The sequence below is a fragment of the Doryrhamphus excisus genome, chromosome 4, assembly GCF_030265055.1.
Source record: "Doryrhamphus excisus isolate RoL2022-K1 chromosome 4, RoL_Dexc_1.0, whole genome shotgun sequence".
NCBI lineage: Eukaryota > Metazoa > Chordata > Actinopteri > Syngnathiformes > Syngnathidae > Doryrhamphus > Doryrhamphus excisus.
Window position 1 is genome coordinate 24,823,579 of NC_080469.1, and position 22,586 is coordinate 24,846,164.

At 34.4% G+C, this 22,586-nt stretch overlaps 1 protein-coding gene across 2 annotated transcripts in view; it reads left to right on the forward strand.

Moving 5' to 3' along the window:
* Nucleotides 1-22,586, forward strand: part of fras1 (Fraser extracellular matrix complex subunit 1) — a 212,828-nt gene that overhangs the window by 96,149 nt on the left and 94,093 nt on the right. For both annotated transcript variants that reach the window (XM_058069763.1, XM_058069762.1), the window contains exons 14-17: nucleotides 10,726-10,869; nucleotides 15,926-16,066; nucleotides 16,147-16,287; nucleotides 16,357-16,524. In XM_058069763.1, coding sequence (XP_057925746.1) covers nucleotides 10,726-10,869; nucleotides 15,926-16,066; nucleotides 16,147-16,287; nucleotides 16,357-16,524 — 594 coding nt within the window. The remainder of the gene's footprint in view (nucleotides 1-10,725; nucleotides 10,870-15,925; nucleotides 16,067-16,146; nucleotides 16,288-16,356; nucleotides 16,525-22,586) is intronic.

The window sequence follows — 22,586 nt, forward strand, 5'->3', positions numbered from 1 at the left end:
TATTTAGATAAAAAATATGTTTTAAATCATAATATTATCAGGAACAAAAGTTGCAATTTTAGGCAAAATTAGCTTGGGCAAAAAGTCTTAATATTATGGGAATAAAATACTAAAATTCGAAAAAGAAAATTTACAAAAATTAAAGTTGTAATTTTATGTTATAATTAAAATTATATGTTATAATTTTATAACATATATATGTATAATTTTAGAGTTTTTTTAAACCCGTAATATTATTAAGAAAAAATATTGTAATTTTAGTACAATAAAGCTGAAATATTAAACAATTAACATATAATTTTAAAGCCATAATCTAATGAAAAAAAATTATTTTATGAGGAAAAATAATGTAATTTTAGTACGATAAATATAGTATGATACATAAAATATTAGAGTTTTTTGCGGCAAATGTTTGTAAAATTAGGTTGGGAAAAAATATATAATATTATGGGAATAATGTCACAATTATTAGAATGTCGTTGAGAGGATGGGGGGATTTCAGCTCCCCCTCTCCGAGCATGCTAGCACTTTTTTACTCTGACAAGAAAAAAAAAAAATCTTCCTCAGCCCATCCAGCTTTTCACGGCGTACAAAAGCCTTGCAGAAGTCCGAGTCATGCATTTGTGATGCCTCGGACCCGCTGAAGAATTTGAGGAAAAAAGGTTTAAATGTGCTCACGGCTCTGTTATAGGAAGGTTTTGGCATAAAAAAAAAAATCCCACCACACAGAAGATAACAGTTTATCTTGGCAGAGGACCAGGACCACCCGGAAGATCCGCGTAGACCTCCCTGGTGTTGTCCTCACCTCGTCTCATGACGGCAGTAAATACGGGAAACAATGTCGGCGCGTTAAAGATAGAAGGAGAAGGAGTTGGTTGTCATGGAGACGGCTTTTCTTTAGGGGAATTTATGATACGTCCGTCGTGTCCGTTGTCCACGTAAACAAGCGGCATCTCCAGCTGACGTGACAACAATTGTTTACACAACAATAGATTTTTTTAAGACACACACAAAAAATATAAATTAATTATAACTACTGGCTTGGAATGTTTTTTTATCATTAGAAACCTCTAGACATGAAATAGCACCCCTATAGTCATCTTTACACTCATATTACCCAATATAGTAGACATAATTAAAGAAAAAAACGGGGTTGAAATATCGTTAGAAACCTCTGGACATAAAATAGCACCCCTATAGTCATTTTTACACTCATATCACCCAATATAGTAGACATAATTGAAGAAAACAATGGGTTGTAATATCATTAGAAACCTCTAGACATGAAATAGCACCCCTATAGTCATCTTTACACTCATATTACCCAATATAGTAGACATAATTAAAGAACAAAATGTGGTTGTAATATCATTAGAAACCTCTAGACATGAAATAGCACCCCTATAGTCATCTTTACACTCATACTACCCAATATAGTAGACATAATTAAAGAACAAAATTGGGCTGTAATGTCATTAGAAACCTCTAGACATGAAATAGCACCCCTATAGTCATCTTTACACTCATATTACCCAATATAGTAGACATAATTAAATTAAAAAAAACTGGCTTGTAATATCATTAGAAACCTCTAGACATGAAATAGCACCCCTATAGCCATCTTTACACTCATATTACCCAATATAGTAGACATTATTAAAGAAAAAAACTCTGTTGTAATATCATTAGAAACCTCTAGGCATGAAATAGCACCCCTATAGTCATCTTTACACTCATATTACCCAATATAGTAGACATTATTAAAGAAAAAAACTGGGTTGTAATGTCGTTAGAAACCTCAAGACATGAAATAGCACCCCTATAGTCATCTTTACACTCATACTACCCAATATAGTAGACATAATTAAAGAAAAAAACTGGCTTGTAATATTATTAGAAACCTCTAGACATGAAATAGCACCCCTATAGTCATCTTTACACTCATACTACCCAATATAGTAGACATAATTAAATAAAAAAACTGGCTTGTAATATTATTAGAAACCTCTACACATGTAATAGCACCCCTATAGCCATCTTTACACTCATATTACCCAATATAGTAGACATTATTAAAGAAAAAAACTCTGTTGTAATATCATTAGAAACCTCTAGGCATGAAATAGCACCCCTATAGTCATCTTTACACTCATATTACCCAATATAGTAGACATTATTAAAGAAAAAAACTCTGTTGTAATATCATTAGAAACCTCTAGGCATGAAATAGCACCCCTATAGTCATCTTTACACTCATACTACCCAATATAGTAGACATAATTAAAGAAAAAAAAACTGGGTTTTAATATCATTAGAAACCTCTTGACATGAAATAGCACCCCTATGGTCATCTTTACACTCATATTACCCAATATAGTAGACATAATTAAATAAAAAAAACTGGCTTGTAATATCATTAGAAACCTCTAGACATGAAATAGCACCCCTATAGTCATCTTTACACTGCAACAGCTGCAAGAGACAACAAAAATGCCCCCCCCCCCCCCCAAAAAAAATGAACATTTTCAAACATGTCCACTTTAACTCTCATTTCAGCCGGCTAAAGTAAAAAGTACAGAGTTCAGGCAAAGAAAGAAATGAGGTTAGAGTATTACAGTATTACAGTATTACAGTATTACAGTATTACAGTATTACAGTAGAACATTTGGACTTATCCCTCCAGCTGTTTGCTTTCCAAAGCTGTCATTCCCGTAATGTTGCTTCCTCTTTTTCCCGGGCTTCCCACGCTGAAGCAGCAGCAACACGGAGGCAAGTTATTCCATAAATCCTTTTTTCTCCCCCCCCCCCCCCCCCCCCCCACCTAATTACACCGTGCCGTTACAGAGCAAGTGTAGCGCATCATCATCATCATCATCATCGTCATGAAGGCTGTAATTAGGCCGCTGCTAACACATGTTGCTACACAGGTGAGAGGGAGGAAGCGGCCGCAGGTGAGGCACATCGAAAAAAAACATAAAACACATCCAGACTTGTAAAACTACGTCTGGAACCCCCACGACGAACGGGGGGGGACTCATTTGTGTTTCTTGGCGCTGCGGTGTCGGTGTCGGTGTCGGCGAAGCCAGACTGGGTGAATTACCTAGCGTGACGGGGTTGCCTACTTTTGTTTGCGTTTCACTTTCTTTCCGAGTGTGGCAGTTGACAGTCTCTTGGTTTATTCAAAACACGGGAAAAAATAGCTTTGGACCCACAGAGTCACGGTTTAGAGTACACGCCTCCGTATTAGGATCACGGGCCGGTTTGTTTTTTAGCAATAGGCTATTATAATTCAAAATAACATTTTTAGTAGCCTATAGTCATCTAAAGAAAGAAAGAAGTGGGTTGTAATATCATTAGAAACCTCTAGACATGAAATAGCACCCCTATAGTCATTTTTACACTTATATTACCCAATATAGTAGACATAATTAAAGAAAGAAGTGGGTTGTAATATAATTAGAAACCTCTAGATATTAAATAGCACCCCTATAGTAATTTTTACGCTCATATTACCCAACATAGCAGACATAATTAAAGAAAACAATGGGTTGTAACATTATTAGAAGCCTATAGACATTAAATAGCACCTCTATAGTCATCTTTCCAGTTGCATTACTCAAATACTAGACACAATTAGAGGAACAAACTGGGTTGTAACATTATTAGAGACTTCTAGACATGAAATAGCACCCCTATAGTCATCTTTACACTCATATTACCCAATATAGTAGACATAATTAAAGAAAAAACTGGCTTGTAATATCATTAGAAACCTCTAGACATGAAATAGCACCCCTATAGTCATCTTTACACTCATATTACCCAATATAGTAGACATAATTAAAGAAAAAATGTGCTGTAACATTATTAGAAACTTCTAGACATGAAATAGCACCCCTATAGTCATCTCTACACTCATATTACCCAACATAGTAGACATAATTAAAGAAAAAAACTGGGTTGTAATATCATTAGAAACCTCTAGACATGAACTAGCACCCCTATAGTCATCTTTACACTTGTATTACCCAATATAGTAGACATAATTAAAGAAAAAAACTGGGTTGTAACACAATTAGAAACCTCTGGACATGAAATAGCACCCCTATAGTCATCTCTACACTTATATTACCTAATAATGTAGACATAATTCAAGGGAAAAATGGGTTGTAACACTATTAGAAACCTCTAGACATGAAATAGCACCCCTATAGTCATCTCTACGCTCATATTACCCAATAAAGTAGACATAATTAAAGGGAAACAATGGGTTGTAACACAATTAGAAACCTCTAGACATGAAATAGCACCCCTATAGTGACCTTTACACTCGTATTACCCAACATATTAGACATAATTAAAGAAAAAAACTGGGTTGTAACACAATTAGAAACCTCTAGACATGAAATAGCACCCCTAAAAAAATTGGGTTGTAATATCATTAGAAACCTCTAGACATAAAATAGCACCCCTATAGTCATCTTTACACTCATATTACCCAATATAGTAGACATAATTAAAGAAAAAACTGTGTTGTAACACAATTAGAAACCTCTAGACATGAAATAGCACCCCTATAGTCATCTTTACACTCATATTACTCAATATAATAGACATAAATAAATAAATCAAATGGATTGTAACATTATTAGAAACCTCTAGACATGAAATAGCACCCCTATAGTCACTTTTACATTCATATTACCCAATATAGTAGACATAATTCTTCTTAGCATATTCTTAAAAAAACGAGCTAGTGAAGTCCGAAGTAGCGAGGGATTACTTTCTTCCTAACAAGGAATTGACCAGGAGAAAAAAAGGTTGATCCCGTTTGAGGAAAATAAACATAATGATGATGATGATGATGATGATTATTATTATGGCAAAGCCGCTTTGTCTGTGCTGGCTTTAATACCTGCAGCCCTGATCTTATTACAGGACATTTATGCATGGGGGGGGCGGGGGGGGAAGGGGGGGGGGGCGGTCTGGTAATCGCGTGTCCTCACCCGTCCCGCTAGCAAGATTATAGCGTATGCGGCACCAGTGTGACGATGCACTCATCTCGAGCTCATCCCAGGTCATGCACAGCCCTGGGGCCGTGGGGCGGGGGGGCGGGGGGGGGGGGGGGGGGGGGGGCTGGTTGGGGGTTAGCGCCGGGGGTGGCGCTTTTGGCCTACTAGGATTACACATGCTGATAAGTTTTGCCTTCCAGAAATTGGTTCCCTGCAAAAGGGGGGGGGGGGGGGTTGAAGGACGTGTAATCCCCCTCGTAGACCATCCGATGCTGCAGCGTGCAGACATAAATGATGCATGTGGAAATACATCAACTTAAAGACGACGGAAGGCAAATGCAACATTCATTACTAAACAAGCTGAGAATCAACTGGAAACATTAATACATGGTCCACTGAGGCGATACAATATGTATCCAGACGCTCCGTGCGGCTCGGAATGAAATACTTAGCGTTTGATCAAATGCATCACGAACCCGCACTGGATCCTCAGCGCTCTGAGAAAATGAGGAGGAGGATGAGAAGACAAAAAAAAAAATGGAAGAGTGGAGCCAACTGAAGAAAAGTGCCTGAAGAGAAACGAGAGAGACCTTTGGACGCGGAACAAGAGACATGACGATGCACATCGCTCCTGAGAGAGAGGGAGCGAGAGAAGCCCGGGGGGATGAGATGGAGATGAGACCATCATGAGACGAGGGGGTCATGAGACGAGGGCGTCATGACAGCTTTGTGAGAAAAGATGATTGGGTGAAAAGAGTGAATCATAGCGTCATGATACCATCATGAGGAAAGAGAGCTTCAAAGAATGAGAACACCATGAGATTCTCAGGGACAGGAGTCACCATGAGATTATCATGAGAAAAGAAATTAGTGGCAGCTATGAGAAGAGATGTTTGGGAGAAAAGTGTATCATGAGCATGGTAGTAGAATCATAGCGCCATGAGACCATCATGAGAAAAGAGAGGTTCAAAGAATGAGAACACCATGTCATATCATATATACCGATATATCTCATATCATGAGAACAGAAATTAGTGGCAGCTATGAGAAAACACATCATGAGAAGGCATGATTGGAGGAAAAGAGTGAATCATAGCGTCATGAGACCATCATGAGGAAAGAGAGCTTCAAAGAATGAGAACACCTTGAGATTCTCAGGGACAGGAGTCACCATGAGATTATCATGAGAAAAGAAATTAGTGGCAACTATGAGAAAACACATGATGAGAAGAGATGATTGGGAGAAAAGTGTATCATGAGCATTGTAGTAGAATCATAGCCTCATGAGAAAAGAGAGCTCCAGAGAATGAGAACACCATGAGATTATCATGAGAAGATAAATTAGTGGCAGCTATGAGAAAACACATCATGAGAAGAGATGATTGGGAGAAAAGAGTGAATCATAGCGCCATGAGACTATTGTGAGGGAGAGCTTCAAAGAATGAGAACACCATGAGATTCTCAGGGACAGGAGTCACCATGAGATTATCATGTGAAGAGAAATTAGTGGCAGCTATGAGAAAACACATCATGAGAAGAGATGATTGGGAGAAAAGTGCATCATGAGCATTGTAGTAGAATCATAGCGTCATGAGACCATCATGAGAAAAGAGAGCTTCAAAGAATGAGAACACCATGAGATTCTCAGGGACAGGAGTCACCATGAGATTATCACGAGAAAAGAAATTAGTGGCAGCTATGAGAAGAGATTTTTGGGAGAAAAGTGTATCATGAGCATGGTAGTAGAATCATAGCGCCATGAGACCATCATGAGAAAAGAGAGCTTCAAAGAATGAGAACACCACGTCATATCATATATACCGATATATCTCATATCATGAGAACAGAAATAAGTGGCAGCTATGAGAAAACACATCATGAAAAGAGATGATTGGGAGAAAAGAGTGAATCATAGCGTCATGATACTATCATGAGAGAGAGCTTCAAGAGAGCTTCAAAAAATGAGAACACAATGAGACTCTTGGGGACAGGAATCACCATGAGAAGTGAAAAAAAAATTAGTGGCAGCTATGAGAAAACACATCATGAGAAGGCATGATTGGAGGAAAAGAGTGAATCATAGCGTCATGATACCATCATGAGGAAAGAGAGCTTCAAAGAATGAGAACACCATGAGATTCTCAGGGACAGGAGTCACCATGAGATTATCATGAGAAAAGAAATTAGTGGCAACTATGAGAAAACACATGATGAGAAGAGATGATTGGGAGAAAAGTGTATCATGAGCATTGTAGTAGAATCATAGCCTCATGAGAAAAGAGAGCTCCAGAGAATGAGAACACCAGGAGATTATCATGAGAAGATAAATTAGTGGCAGCTATGAGAAAACACATCATGAGAAGAGATGATTGGGAGAAAAGAGTGAATCATAGCGCCATGAGACTATTGTGAGGGAGAGCTTCAAAGAATGAGAACACCATGAGATTCTCAGGGACAGGAGTCACCATGAGATTATCATGTGAAGAGAAATTAGTGGCAGCTATGAGAAAACACATCATGAGAAGAGATGATTGGGAGAAAAGTGCATCATGAGCATTGTAGTAGAATCATAGCGTCATGAGACCATCATGAGAAAAGAGAGCTTCAAAGAATGAGAACACCATGAGATTCTCAGGGACAGGAGTCACCATGAGATTATCATGAGAAAAGAAATTAGTGGCAGCTATGAGAAGAGATGTTTGGGAGAAAAGTGTATCATGAGCATGGTAGTAGAATCATAGCGTCATGAGACCATCATGAGAAAAGAGAGCTTCAAAGAATGAGAACACCATGTCATATCATATATACCGATATATCTCATATCATGAGAACAGAAATTAGTGGCAGCTATGAGAAAACACATCATGAGAAGGCATGATTGGAGGAAAAGAGTGAATCATAGCGTCATGATACCATCATGAGGAAAGAGAGCTTCAAAGAATGAGAACACCATGAGATTCTCAGGGACAGGAGTCACCATGAGATTATCATGAGAAAAGAAATTAGTGGCAACTATGAGAAAACACGTGATGAGAAGAGATGATTGGGAGAAAAGTGTATCATGAGCATTGTAGTAGAATCATACCCTCATGAGAAAAGAGAGCTTCAGAGAATGAGAACACCATGAGATTATTATGAGAAGATAAATTAGTGGCAGCTATGAGAAAACACATCATGAGAAGAGATGATTGGGAGAAAAGAGTGAATCATAGCGCCATGAGACTATCATGAGGGAGAGCTTCAAAGAATGAGAACACCATGAGATTCTCAGGGACAGGAGTCACCATGAGATTATCATGTGAAGAGAAATTAGTGGCAACTATGAGAAAACACATCATGAGAAGAGATGAATGGGAGGAAAGTGTATCATGAGCATTGTAGTAGAATCATAGCACCATGAGACCCTCATGAGAAAAGAGAGCTTCAAAGAATGAGAACACCATGAGATTACCATGAGAAGAGAAATTAGTGGCAGCTATGAGAAAACACATCATGAGAAGAGATGATTGCTAGAAAAGAGTGAATCATAGCGCCATGAGAAAAGAGCGCTTCAAAGAATGAGAACACCATGAGATTCCCAGGGACAGGAGTCACCATGAGATTATCATGAGAAAAGAAATTAGTGGCAGCTATGAGAAAACACATCATGAGAAGAGATGATTGGGACAAAAGAGCAGTGTGCAATCGTAGCGCCATGAGATTGTCATGAGAAGAGAAGGTTTATGAGAAGAAAGCATTATGGAAAGAGAGCTTCAAAGAATGAGAATACCATGAGACTCTCTGGAACAGGAATCACCATGAGATTATCATGAGAAGAAAAAAATCATGGCAATGATTTGATTCATGAGAATACACATTATGAGATGAGATGAGTGTGAAGCACTCATTTTTTCTCATTTTCATGAAAGACAAGTTATGAGTTATGAGAAGAGGACATTGTGACAAGTGAGCATTACTGTATGAGATAGACGCACCCAAGAATGAGAAGACCATGAGACTCACAGCAACAGAAGGCACAATGTGTGTGCCATGAGAAGAGATAATAACCGTAGCGCCCTGAGATTCTCATGAAAGAGTCATGAGAAGAAAGCATTGTGGAGATCGTTATGAGATACAAGCATCAAAGAATGAGAACATTGTCAGACTCTTGGGCACATAGAGCACCATGAGATTATCATGAGATGAGAACAACACGACAGGAATGAGAGCACATTATGAGAAGAGATTTTGGGAGAAATGAGTATCATGAGCATTGGGGAATGAGATTGTCATGAGAAGAGAAGGCCAGAGGGCACCATGAGGGTATCATGAGAAAACAACATAATGACAGCTATGAGAAAACACATTATGAGAAGAGGTGAATGAGGAGAATGACAGCGTCATGAGATTCTCATCATCAAAGAAGACCAGAGCGAGGCTATGAAAAAACACATTGTGACAGGAGATGATGAGTCTGAGAAGATATATGAGAAAGAGCATTGTGAAAAGTCTGAGCTAGGAATCAAAGAATGAGAAGAGACCACCATGAGATTATCAGGGTGGGAACATCATCATGAGTATTATCATGAGAGGGAAATGTTGGATGAGAAAAGTGGATATTTTGGAGACAACGGCATGATGAGAAAAACCTCATGATGGCATGAGAGCCATGTCAACCATACTGTCGGCCATCTTTGTCAACTCGATGCCTACTTTGACATTGAGGACGTCCCGTGGTGGACTTCATGAGGTCATGAGGTCGTCATGAGGTCATGAGACAATCATCTCAATGAGGTCCGTTTGTCTCTCGAGTGGTGGCACCGCGGTCTCATGCGCGAGATGAGGAAGTGGAAGTGGCTCGGAACTAAAAATAGCCGGCTAGGAAGTGGATTCCAACTAATTGAATATTCCAACATTTCCATAAGCCTGACGGAAGCTAAGCGGCTTGTTTGGATAAGCTGGGCTTTGGTCGTCTTCAAATGCATGAGAGGAATGAATTCATGATAAAGAGCATGAGGAACATGATGCTCCTCAACATGTTGGCATAACCTGTGAACTCCGGGGGTGCGCTTCCTCGTCTTACTCTAAATGTCCCTCTAAATAATTACACGACTCCCGACTCACATATTCAGGATCCAGAACGCCATTTAATGGGAATGGGAATGGGAATGGTTTTATTCCATTTGAACATGCATCAGATTCCAATTGAGTGCATCCCATAATCAGTTCCCAGTTCCACATGTCCAAAAGGAGTAGGAAGAAGCAAAGCTTATTAAATCCTACCCCTCCATCTGGTACAATCACTAACTGTTACATTTGTTCACTTCCTGCTTTCCTAACATAGTTAAATTTTTTGTATTTTGTATTTTTAATTTTTTTAATTTTTAATTTTTAATTTTTAATTTTTAATTTTTAATTTTTAATTTTTAATTTTTAATTTTTAATTTTTATTTTTTAATTTTTTATTTTTTATTTTTTATTTTTTATTTTTTATTTTTGGTACATGACATAAAAATTAAAATTAAAATTAAAATTAAAATTAAAATTAAAATTAAAATTAAAATTAAAATTAAAATTAAAATTAAAATTAAAATTAAAATTAAAATTAAAATTAAAATTAAAATTTAAAAATAAAAATAAAAATAAAAATAAAAATAAAAATAAAAATAAAAATAAAAATAAAAATAAAAATAAAAATAAAAATAAAAATAAAAATAATGGTTGTTTCCACCAGGCTGTTCCGAACAGTGCTCCGAGTGCCGTGGTCCGAGTCCACAGGAGTGTGTGTCATGTTCCGACCCGGCCGCCTTGCTCAAAGACGGCGAGTGCGTTCCCGACTGCGGCACCGGATTCTACAGTCAAGATGGCGTCTGTCACGGTGAGTCACTCTCAAGAGGTGGCAAAGACTCAGTTGTACTGACTCATGGGTTCTTGATAATGACTCAAGATTGACTGACTCACAGGTGTTGAACAAAGACTCGCGAATCTGACACTGCGATTACAAAGACTAGAGTTTGACTGACTCAAGAGGTGGCAAAGACTCAAGTTGTACTGACTCATGGGTGCTTTGATGACTCAAGATTTACTGACTCATAGGTGTTGAACAAAGACTCGCGAATCTGACACTGCGCTTACAAAGACTTGAGTTTGAACGACTCAAGATGTAGCAAAGAATAAAGTTGTACTGACTCATGGGTGCTTGATGATGACTCGAGATTGACTGACTCACAGGTGTTGAACAAAGACTCGCGAATCTGACACTGCGAATACAAAGACTTGAGTTTGACCGACTCATAGGCGCTTGATGAAGACTCAATATTGACTGACTCATAGGTGTTGAACAAAGACTCGCGAATCTGACACTACGCTTACAAAGACTTGAGTTTGAACGACTCAAGACGTAGCAAAGAATAAAGTTGTACTGACTCATGGGTGCTTGATGATGACTCGAGATTGACTGACTCACAGGTGTTGAACAAAGACTCGCGAATCTGACACTGCGAATACAAAGACTTGAGTTTGACCGACTCATAGGCGCTTGATGAAGACTCAATATTGACTGACTCATAGGTGTTGAACAAAGACTCGCGAATCTGACACTACGCTTACAAAGACTTGAGTTTGAACGACTCAAGACGTAGCAAAGAATAAAGTTGTACTGACTCATGGGTGCTTGATCATGACTCGAGATTGACTGACTCACGAATCTGACACTGCAATTGACCGACTCAAGAGGTGGCAAAGACTCAAGTTGTACTGACTCATGGGTGCTGGGCGAACACTCAAGATTGACTGACTCTTGGGTGTTGAACAAAGAGTCGTGATTCACTGACTCATGGGTACTCGTCTAGCATCTTCAGCCTGGCAGCCAATAACTAAAAAAACAGACATGGGAATACAGTTAAGTGTGAAGCGTTTTGGGGACGGGGGGTGGGGGGGTTGGTTGGGGGGTGGGGGCGCCAAGTGGACGTTTCTACCAATGAGGTGTCACGCTGAGCTACAAACAGGAAGCGAGAAGCATCTGCCGAGACAACGACTGCCCCCTTTGTACCCCTTTCATCTTGTTTTTTTTTTCGGGAAGGGGGGGGGGGGGCGGCATCCCTGTGGAGTCTCTCGCAGCATGGCGCCCCGAACGGCGAGTCAGCACTCCTCCAAGTTGGGAAACAAACAATAGACAATAATTAGCGAGCCCTTTCTGCCGCTAATGAGCAGGCGGAATATGAATATGGATCATTCTACTTTACAGAGGGGGGGGGGGGGGGTCTTCCCTCGGGGAGGGGCCGGGGGGGGGGGGGGGGGTTGTCTTCTTTGCTGAAACTACAAACTACAATTTGGGTGTGTAACCGATTCCTGTCAGGCAAGGCGTTCTTTCAGTACCGGTGGATAGTGGATTAATTAATTAGTTATTGAGTTAACCAGGAGTTAACCAAGGTCAAATGTTGTGTTTTTTGCAGTTAATTGCAGTGATGTAAAGATTAGACATATTTCATGTTGTTCGTTAATCGGTAATTTACTTCAAAGTCAAACGGAAAAGCGGAATTCTCCGCCGAAGGAACATCCCGGTCTTTTCCGGATGTGACTTTCTTCAGGCTCGTGATTAACCCCAATGACCTTGACTTTAATTTCTATTTTGAGTCGCCCCCCTCCAGCGTGACTTTAAAGATAAAGTCGTTCTTTTACTGCGTTCCCACGGAAGTGGAAGGTCTGCTCGGGAATGTTCCGTTTATCGGCGCGGCGACATTCCCGGTAGTCATTTGTTTCATCTCCGAAGTGACGTTCCCGTTGCTTATCAGCGTCGGGTGCGCCATGCATCACTTTTCCAATTACCGCCGGGAAAAGACGGCGGATTACCTTCCAGCGGGCGACTGCTCGCTTCGCTTTAATGTTCGATTACATGACGCGGCGGTCGATAAAAAGTCATAATTACGAGATTCATTCATTCATTCATTTTCTACCTCAAAATTATACAATAAAATATCATAATTCTGACATAAAAAGTCATAATTCTGACACAAAAAGCCATAATTGTGAGATAAAAAGTCAAAATCATAAAATGTCATAATTCTGACATAAAAAGTCATAATTATGAGATAAAAAGTCAAAATTCCGAAATAGAAAGTCAGAATTATGAGGTAAAAAATTTAAATTATAAAATAAAATGTCAGAATTATGACATAAATTCTGAAATAGAAAGTCAGAATTATGACATAAAAAGACTAAATTAGAATTTGAAATGCTAGAATTATGAGACAAAAAATTGAAATTTAGAGATAAAATCATAATTAAGAAATAGAAAAGTCATAATCATGACATAAAAAGTCAGAATTATGAGAAAAAAAACCTCAAAATTACATTAAAAATGCTAGAATTATAAGACAAAAAGTTGAAATTAAGAAATAGGAAAGTCATAATTCTGACATAAAAAGTCATAATTATGAGGTAAAAAGTAAAAATTATTAAATAAAATGTCAGAATTATGAGATAAAAAGTCTAAATTCGAATTTAATATGCTAGAATTATGAGACAAAAAGTTGAAATTAGGAGATAAAATCATAATTAAGAAATAGGAAAGTCATAATCCTGACATAAAAAGTCATAATTGTGAGATAAAAAGTCAAAATCATAAAATAAAATGTCATAATTCTGACATAAAAAGTCATAATTACGAGAGTCATTCATTCATTCATTTTCTACCTCAAAATTATAAAATAAAATATCATAATTCTGACATAAAAAGTCATAATTCTGACTTGAAAAGCCCTAATTGTGACATAAAAAGTCATAATTATAAAATAAAATATCATAATTCTGACATACAAAGCTATAATTATGAGATAAAAAGTCAAAATTATAAAATAAAATATCATAATTCTGACATAAAAAGTCATAATTATGAGATAAAAAGTCAAAATTATAAAATAAAATATCATAATTCTGACATACAAAGCCATAATTGTGAGATAAAAAGTCTAAATCATAAAATAAAATGTCATAACTCTGACATAAAAAGTCATAATTATAAAATAAAATATCATAATTCTGACATACAAAGCTATAATTGTGAGATAAAAAGTCAAAATTATAAAATAAAATATCATAATTATGACATAAAAAGTCATAATTATGAGATAAAAAGTCAAAATTATAAAATAAAATATCATAATTATGACATAAAAAGTCATAATTATGAGATAAAAAGTCAAAATTATAAAATAAAATATCATAATTATGACATAAAAAGTCATAATTCTGACATAAAAAGCCATAATTGTGAGATAAAAAGTCAAAATTATAAAATAAAATATCATAATTATGACATAAAAAGTCATAATTATGAGATAAAAAGTCAAAATTATAAAATAAAATATCATAATTATGACATAAAAAGTCATAATTATGAGATAAAAAGTCAAAATTATAAAATAAAATATCATAATTCTGACATAAAAAGTCATAATTCTGACATAAAAAGCCATAATTATGAGATAAAAAGTCCAAATTATAAAATAAAATATCATAATTATGACATAAAAAGTCATAATTATGAGATAAAAAGTCAAAATTATAAAATAAAATATCATAATTATGACATAAAAAGTCATAATTATGAGATAAAAAGTCCAAATTATAAAATAAAATATCATAATTCTGACATAAAAAGTCATAATTCTGACATAAAAAGTCATAATTATGAGATAAAAAGTCAAAATTATGAAATAAAATATCATAATTCTGACATCCAAAGCTATCATTGTGAGATAAAAAGTCAAAATTATAAAATAAAATATCATAATTATGACATAAAAAGTCATAATTATGAGATAAAAAGTCAAAATTATAAAATAAAATATCATAATTCTGACATAAAAAGTCATAATTATGAGATAAAAAGTCAAAATTATGAAATAAAATATCATAATTATGACATAAAAAGTCATAATTGTGAGATAAAAAGTCAAAATGATAAAAGAAAATATCATAATTCTGACATAAAAAGTCATAATTCTGACATAAAAAGCCATAATTGTGAGATAAAAAGTCATGATTATAAAATAAAATATCATAATTCTGACATACAAAGCTATAATTGTGAGATAAAAAGTCAAAATCATAAAATAAAATGTCATAATTATGACATAAAAAGTCATAATTGTGAGATAAAAAGTCTAAATCATAAAATAAAATGTCATAACTCTGACATAAAAAGTCATAATTATAAAATAAAATATCATAATTCTGACATAAAAAGTCATAATTATGAGATAAAAAGTCAAAATTATGAAATAAAATATCATAATTATGACATAAAAAGTCATAATTGTGAGATAAAAAGTCAAAATGATAAAAGAAAATATCATAATTCTGACATAAAAAGTCATAATTCTGACATAAAAAGCCATAATTGTGAGATAAAAAGTCATGATTATAAAATAAAATATCATAATTCTGACATACAAAGCTATAATTGTGAGATAAAAAGTCAAAATCATAAAATAAAATGTCATAATTATGACATAAAAAGTCATAATTATGAGATAAAAAGTCAAAATTATAAAATAAAATATCATAATTCTGACATAAAAAGTCATAATTATGAGATAAAAAGTCAAAATTATAAAATAAAATATCATAATTATGACATAAAAAGTCATAATTATGAGATAAAAAGTCAAAATTATAAAATAAAATATCATAATTCTGACATAAAAAGTCATAATTCTGACATACAAAGCTATAATTGTGAGATAAAAAGTCATAATTATAAAATAAAATATCATAATTCTGACATAAAAAGCCATAATTGTGAGATAAAAAGTCAAAATCATAAAATAAAATGTCATAATTCTGACTGCTCGCTTCGCTTTAATGTTCGATTACATCACGCGGCGGTCGGGGCGGTCGGGAATTGAACACATGCTCTTTCATGTCGGCAGCGTGTCACTCGTCCTGCGCTTCCTGTTTCCCCGACAACCCCGAGTGTATGAGCTGCGTGCATGGCGCCGCCCTTCATGGCGGCACGTGTGTGTCGCAGTGTCCGCCGCGACACTACCGGGACAACACGAACAGATGCCGAGGTATGTGACTTCCTTATTATTTAAAATATGAATAATTATTATTTTTCATATTTCATAAATTTCCGTCTTGTCCTCATCAGACTGCCACGGATCCTGTACGTCATGCTGGGGGCCATCGGGGTCCCAGTGCACGTCCTGTGCACGTCACCTCCTCCTCCGCCAGGGGCAGTGCGTGGAGGCGTGCGGCGAGGGATTGTACTCGCACGCCGCCACCTGCCACAGTACGTCTTCATTACATATTCATAACGATTATTTATGATTATATGTTAACGTCGTTTACGTTTAAACAGACTGCCACCCGTCCTGCCGCTCCTGCGTGGGACCGCTGGCCTCCGACTGCCTCCGCTGCCTCAAGGCCGAGGAGGCGCTGACGCCGCAGTCGCATCAACTCCAACACGGCGTCTGCGTCGCCGCGTGTCCCGCTCGCAGATTCCTGGACCACGTGCACACGTGCAGAGGTGAGCAGGAATTATGACATATTCATATTAAATTATGAAATACTAAGTCAGTAAGTAAGCTTTAAGAAGTGATAAGTATAAGAAAAACATACTTATGTATACAAGTATGGAACAAAAATTCATTATTATAAGATGTTGAAATTATGAGATGAAATTCTGATTATTAGCTAGGAAATAATTATGAGAAATAGAACTAGAAAGTCATAATTATGAGGTAAAAAGTAAAAATTATAAAATAAAATGTCCGAATTATGACATATAAAGTTGAATTTATGAGACAAAAATTCAAATTCTGAAATAGAAAGTCAGAATTATGACATAAAAAGTCTAAATTAGAATTTGAAATGCTAGAATTATAAGAAAAAAAAATGAAATTTTGAGATAAAATCATAATTAAGAAATAGGAAAGTCATAATTCTGACATAAAAAGTCATAATCATGAGGTAAAAAGTCAAAATTATGAAATAAAATGTCATAATTATGAAATAAAATGTCATAATTCTGACATAAAAGGTCATAATTATGAGATAAAAAGTCAAATTATTAAAATAATATTTCATAATTCTGACATAAAAGGTCATAATTGTGAGATAAAAAGTCAAAATCATAAAATAAAAGTCATAATTCTGACATAAAAGTCATGATTCTGACATAAAAAGTCATAATTATGAGATAAAAAGTCAAAATTATAAAATAAAATATCATAATTCTGACATAAAAATCCATAATTATGAGATAAAAAGTCAAAATTATAAAATAAAATATCATAATTCTGACATACAAAGCCATAATTGTGAGATAAAAAGTCAAAATTATAAAATAAAATATCATAATTCTGACATAAAAAGTCATAATTACGAGATTCATTCATTCATTCATTTTCTACCTCAAAATTATTAAATAAAATATCATAATTCTGACATAAAAAGCCATAATTGTGAGATAAAAAGTCAAAATCATAAAATAAAATGTCATAACTCTGACATAAAAAGTCATAATTATAAAATAAAATATCATAATTCTGACATAAAAAGTCATAATTATGAGATAAAAAGTCAAAATTATAAAACAAAATATCATAATTCTGACATAAAAAGCCATAATTGTGAGATAAAAAGTCAAAATCATAAAATAAAATGTCATAACTCTGACATAAAAAGTCATAATTATAAAATAAAATATCATAATTCTGACATAAAAAGTCATAATTATGAGATAAAAAGTCAAAATTATAAAACAAAATATCATAATTCTGACATAAAAAGCCATAATTGTGAGATAAAAAGTCAAAATCATAAAATAAAATGTCATAACTCTGACATAAAAAGTCATAATTATGAGATAAAAAGTCAAAATTATGAAAAAAAATATCAAAAAAAAATTATCATAATTCTGACATAAAAAGTCATAATTCTGACTTAAAAAGCCATAATTGTGAGATAAAAAGTCAAAATCATAAAATAAAATGTCATAACTCTGACATAAAAAGTCATAATTATGCCATAAAAAGTCATAATTATGAAATAAAAAGTCATAATTATGAGATAAAAAGTCAAAATTATAAAACAAAATATCATAATTCTGACATAAAAGTCATAATTATGAGATAAAAAGTCAAAATTATAAAATAAAATATCATAATTCTGACATACAAAGCCATAATTATGAGATAAAAAGTCAAAATTATAAAATATAAGGTCAGAATTATGACACAAAAATGATGAGACATATTCCTAAGTCAAAATTATGAAATAAAATGGAAACTATTCAATAAAATGTCAGAATTATGACATACAAAGTTGAAATTACGAGACAAAAATTCATAATTATGAGCTAGCAAAGTCATATTTATGGGATGAAAGTGGAAGTATGACTTTTGTATCTCCTAATTATGACTGTATCTCGTGATGTTGACTTTTTCCTCTGACAATTGGGACTCGGCATCGAACTGGCGGTCATGTTGATCTTAGGTATGCGATGCGTTGATTTGCTATCGGGAAAAGGGAAATTGGGCTCTTTGTGAGTGTCAAATTGTTGTTGTGTGTAATGGGCTCATTTTAAGACCACACACACACACACACACACAAAACACACACGCACACACACACGCACACACACACACACACACACACGCCAACCTCCATTTTGTCTTGGCCGCATCAAGCAGAACGACAACAGAGAGGAAGATGAGAGCGATGCGTTTCCTTTGCTAAGTGACTTTGTGAAATCGGATCCATTTAGGAACCCGTTTCGTCTTTGCGGGTCATCCGGCGTTCAGCGGCGGCGGCGGCGGCGGCCATGTTGGCGTCCTTTACACGCCCGCTTTCACTCATTGACGTTTGCGTCTGCACCCAAAGGGGTCACGGCGGCAACGCCAAAATCAATAGGAGTCAACGTCTCCTTGGGAAGGCTGTCAGGCAGGGGTGACCAAAGTGCGGCACCGGGGCTCATTTGCGTACCGCGGCTGTTGTTTTAATGGCCTCTAAAAATAGAATGTACACCTACAAATAAAAAAACTACAAAAATGGAAAAATAATAAATAAAAATAAATAAATGAATAAATTAAAAAAAATAAAGTCCAAATATTTTTTTAAAAATGACGAATACGAGAATTTTTCAGATTTTTCGAGAACAGCATATATTAGGAGGGGATTTTAGCTGCATAAAATTTCTATAATATTATATAATATAAATGAATGTATAATATAAGTTTGTACAATAATTTGTAATGTTGAAAAGTTCTAATGTTATGAAAATAAAGTCACAATAATAACTTGAATAAAAAAATAAAATAAAATAAATTATATAATAAATAATAAATAATAATAAAATAATAATAAAGTTGAAATTCCTGGACCAAAAATTTGAAAGTTGAAATAGTTAGCAAAAATGAAAAAAAAAAATACTGCAACTGTACAAGTATAAAGTCAAAATATTATGAAAAAAACTTTGAACCCACAAGAAAAATGTCAAAATTTATAAATGTTATGCGTGAAAATTATGATGAAAATGATAATATTATGAGAAGAAAATTTGCAAGAAAAAGCAGCAAAAATTTCAAACAATTTTTAAATAATAAAGTCAAAATATTAAGAGAAAAATGTCGGATGCTAACAAGAACAAAGTCGCAATTTTAATAATTTTAATAATTTTAATAATTTTAATAATTTTAATAATTTTAATAATTTTAATAATTTTAATAATTTTAATAATTTTAATAATTTTAATAATTTAATAATGTTAATAATGTTAATAATTTTAATAATTTTAATCATGTTAATAATTTTAATAATTTTAATAATCGCAATCCTCGTTATAATAATAATAATAATAATAATAATAATAATAATAATAATAATAATAATAATAATAATAATAATAATAATAATAATAATAATAATAATAATAATAATAATAATAATGACATTTCTGGAGCACAGAGTTGAAATATGGAAGAAAAAATATGAGAAACAACTTATCAATAAGGTTTGTGTTTTTTCATTTTTATTTGGAAAGGGAAAAGTTTTAATATTATGACAAGAAAATTGCCAAGAAAAAAATTTGAAATGGCAAAAATAAAAATAAAAACTGTTTTTTTCCAAAAATAAAGTCAAAATATTAAAAGAAAAAAAAGTTGTAAAAAAAAATTTAAAAAATAATTTAAATATGTTAAATAATTAAAAATAATTTTACCAGTGTAGAGTTAAAATATAAAAAATGTAGGAAAAATGGGAATTGGAATAGAAAAAAATTTATGGGAATAAAGTTCGAATATTATAATATTAAAAATGTATCTTGGAAGTATTTTTGACCTCAATTTAAGGTACGTAATTTTGGTAAAAATGATAATTTCCTGATTTCTGTTCTTCCCAAATCCAAACCAATTGTGTTCCACCTTAGAGGTTCCGCTGGAATTGAACCTCTTTCAAGCAACTCTACTAGCATTGTTGAAAAGTGACTTTTGGAGGCTTACTTACCTTCCATCCATAACATCATTTAGTTTTGCACATCTGCACCGGAGGTGTGTTTGTGTGTGGGAGAAATGGATTTAATCCGAGGAATTGGCAGGTTGCATTGTGGGTAAAAGCGGACTGCAGTTTCCTGTTAGTTTCTTTGGTATATTTCTTCCTAATCCTTTTTTAAAAAAACAATTTTATTGCTCGTTATGAGCATCCAAATGACTCCCACAGCCCTCAGGCAAAGCAATGAGAAAGATGCATTTGAACGCACCACGCTAACAAGTTGCATAATGATAAAGACGAGGCCTTTTTCCTTTCCGTTTTTGTTGTTGGTTTGCTAGCTTAACATCTCACTTTGGAGATCAGTTCCAGCAGCAGCAGGAATTATTTCTCCTTCCCAGGAAGTGGCCGGCGGTGCCGATAAGTTGATTGCCGATCGATGAGTCGCGCTCGGCGTTCATTCGTCATTTGGAAGCTGGCGGGGCCGACGCTGGCCTCGACTCGAAGTATTACTTGTGTGACTAACGAGACCCTCTTTGTACGCAAAAGGTGTGAAATTAAAAGAAAAAAAACACTTCAAGGAATTTTGTAATTTTGCCAATCATTTTTGTGTGTTGTAAATATTGAAAACCAGCTAGCACGAGGCAGCTAATAATGTAATGTCAACCCTAAATCTGTGATTTATACGTATCATATTTATAATATGAATCATAATATGAATCATATTTCAACACATTACTAACATTAGATTCATCACACAGCAACTTAATGCCCCATAGGTTTGTATACAAATACAAATATACCAGGATAACAACATAACAGTCTGGCTCACAATGTCATATTTCAACACATTACTAACATTAAATTCATCACACAGCAACTTAATGCCCCCGAAGGTCTGTATACAAATACAAATATATACCGCGATAACAACATAACAGTCTAGCTCACTGTATCATATTTCAACACATTACTAACATTAAATTCATCACACAGCAACTTAATGCCCCAAAGGTCTGTATACAAATACAAATATACCGGAATAACAACATAACAGTTCACAGTGTCATTTTTCAACACATTACTAACATTAGATTCATCACGCAGCAACTTAACTCCCCAAAGGTCTATATACAAATACAAATATACCGCGATAACAACATAACAGTCTAGCTCACGGTGTCACATTTCAACATATTGCTAACATTAAATTCATCACACAGCACCTTAACTCCCCAAAGGTCTATATACAAATACAAATATACCGCGATAACAACATAACAGTCTAGCTCACAGTGTCATATTTCAACACATTGCTAACATTAAATTCATCACACAGCAACTTAATGCCCCAAAGGTCAGTATACAAATACAAATATACCGGGATAGCAACATAACAGTCTAGCTCACAGTGTCATATTTCAACATATTATAACATTAAATTCATCACACAGCAACTTAACTCCCCAAAGGTCTATATACAAATACAAATATACCGGGATAACAACATAACAGTCTGGCTCACTGTATCATATTTCAACATATTATTAACATTAAATTCATCACACAGCAACTTAATGCCCCATAGGTCTGTATACAAATACAAATATACCGGAATAACAACATAACAGTTCACAGTGTCATTTTTCAACACATTACTACCACTAAATTCATCACACAGCAACTTAATGCCCCATAGGTCTGTATACAAATACAAATATACCGCGATAACAACATAACAGTTCACAGTGTCATATTTCAACATATTACTAACATTAAATTCATCACACAGCAACTTAATGCCCCAAAAGGTCTATATACAAATACAAATATACCGGGATAACAACATAACAGTCTAGCTCACAGTGTCATATTTCAACATATTATAACATTAAATTCATCACGCAGCAACTTAACTCCCCAAAGGTCTATATACAAATACAAATATACCGGGATAACAACATAACAGTCTGGCTCACTGTATCATATTTCAACATATTATTAACATTAAATTCATCACACAGCAACTTAATGCCCCATAGGTCTGTATACAAATACAAATATACCGGAATAACAACATAACAGTTCACAGTGTCATTTTTC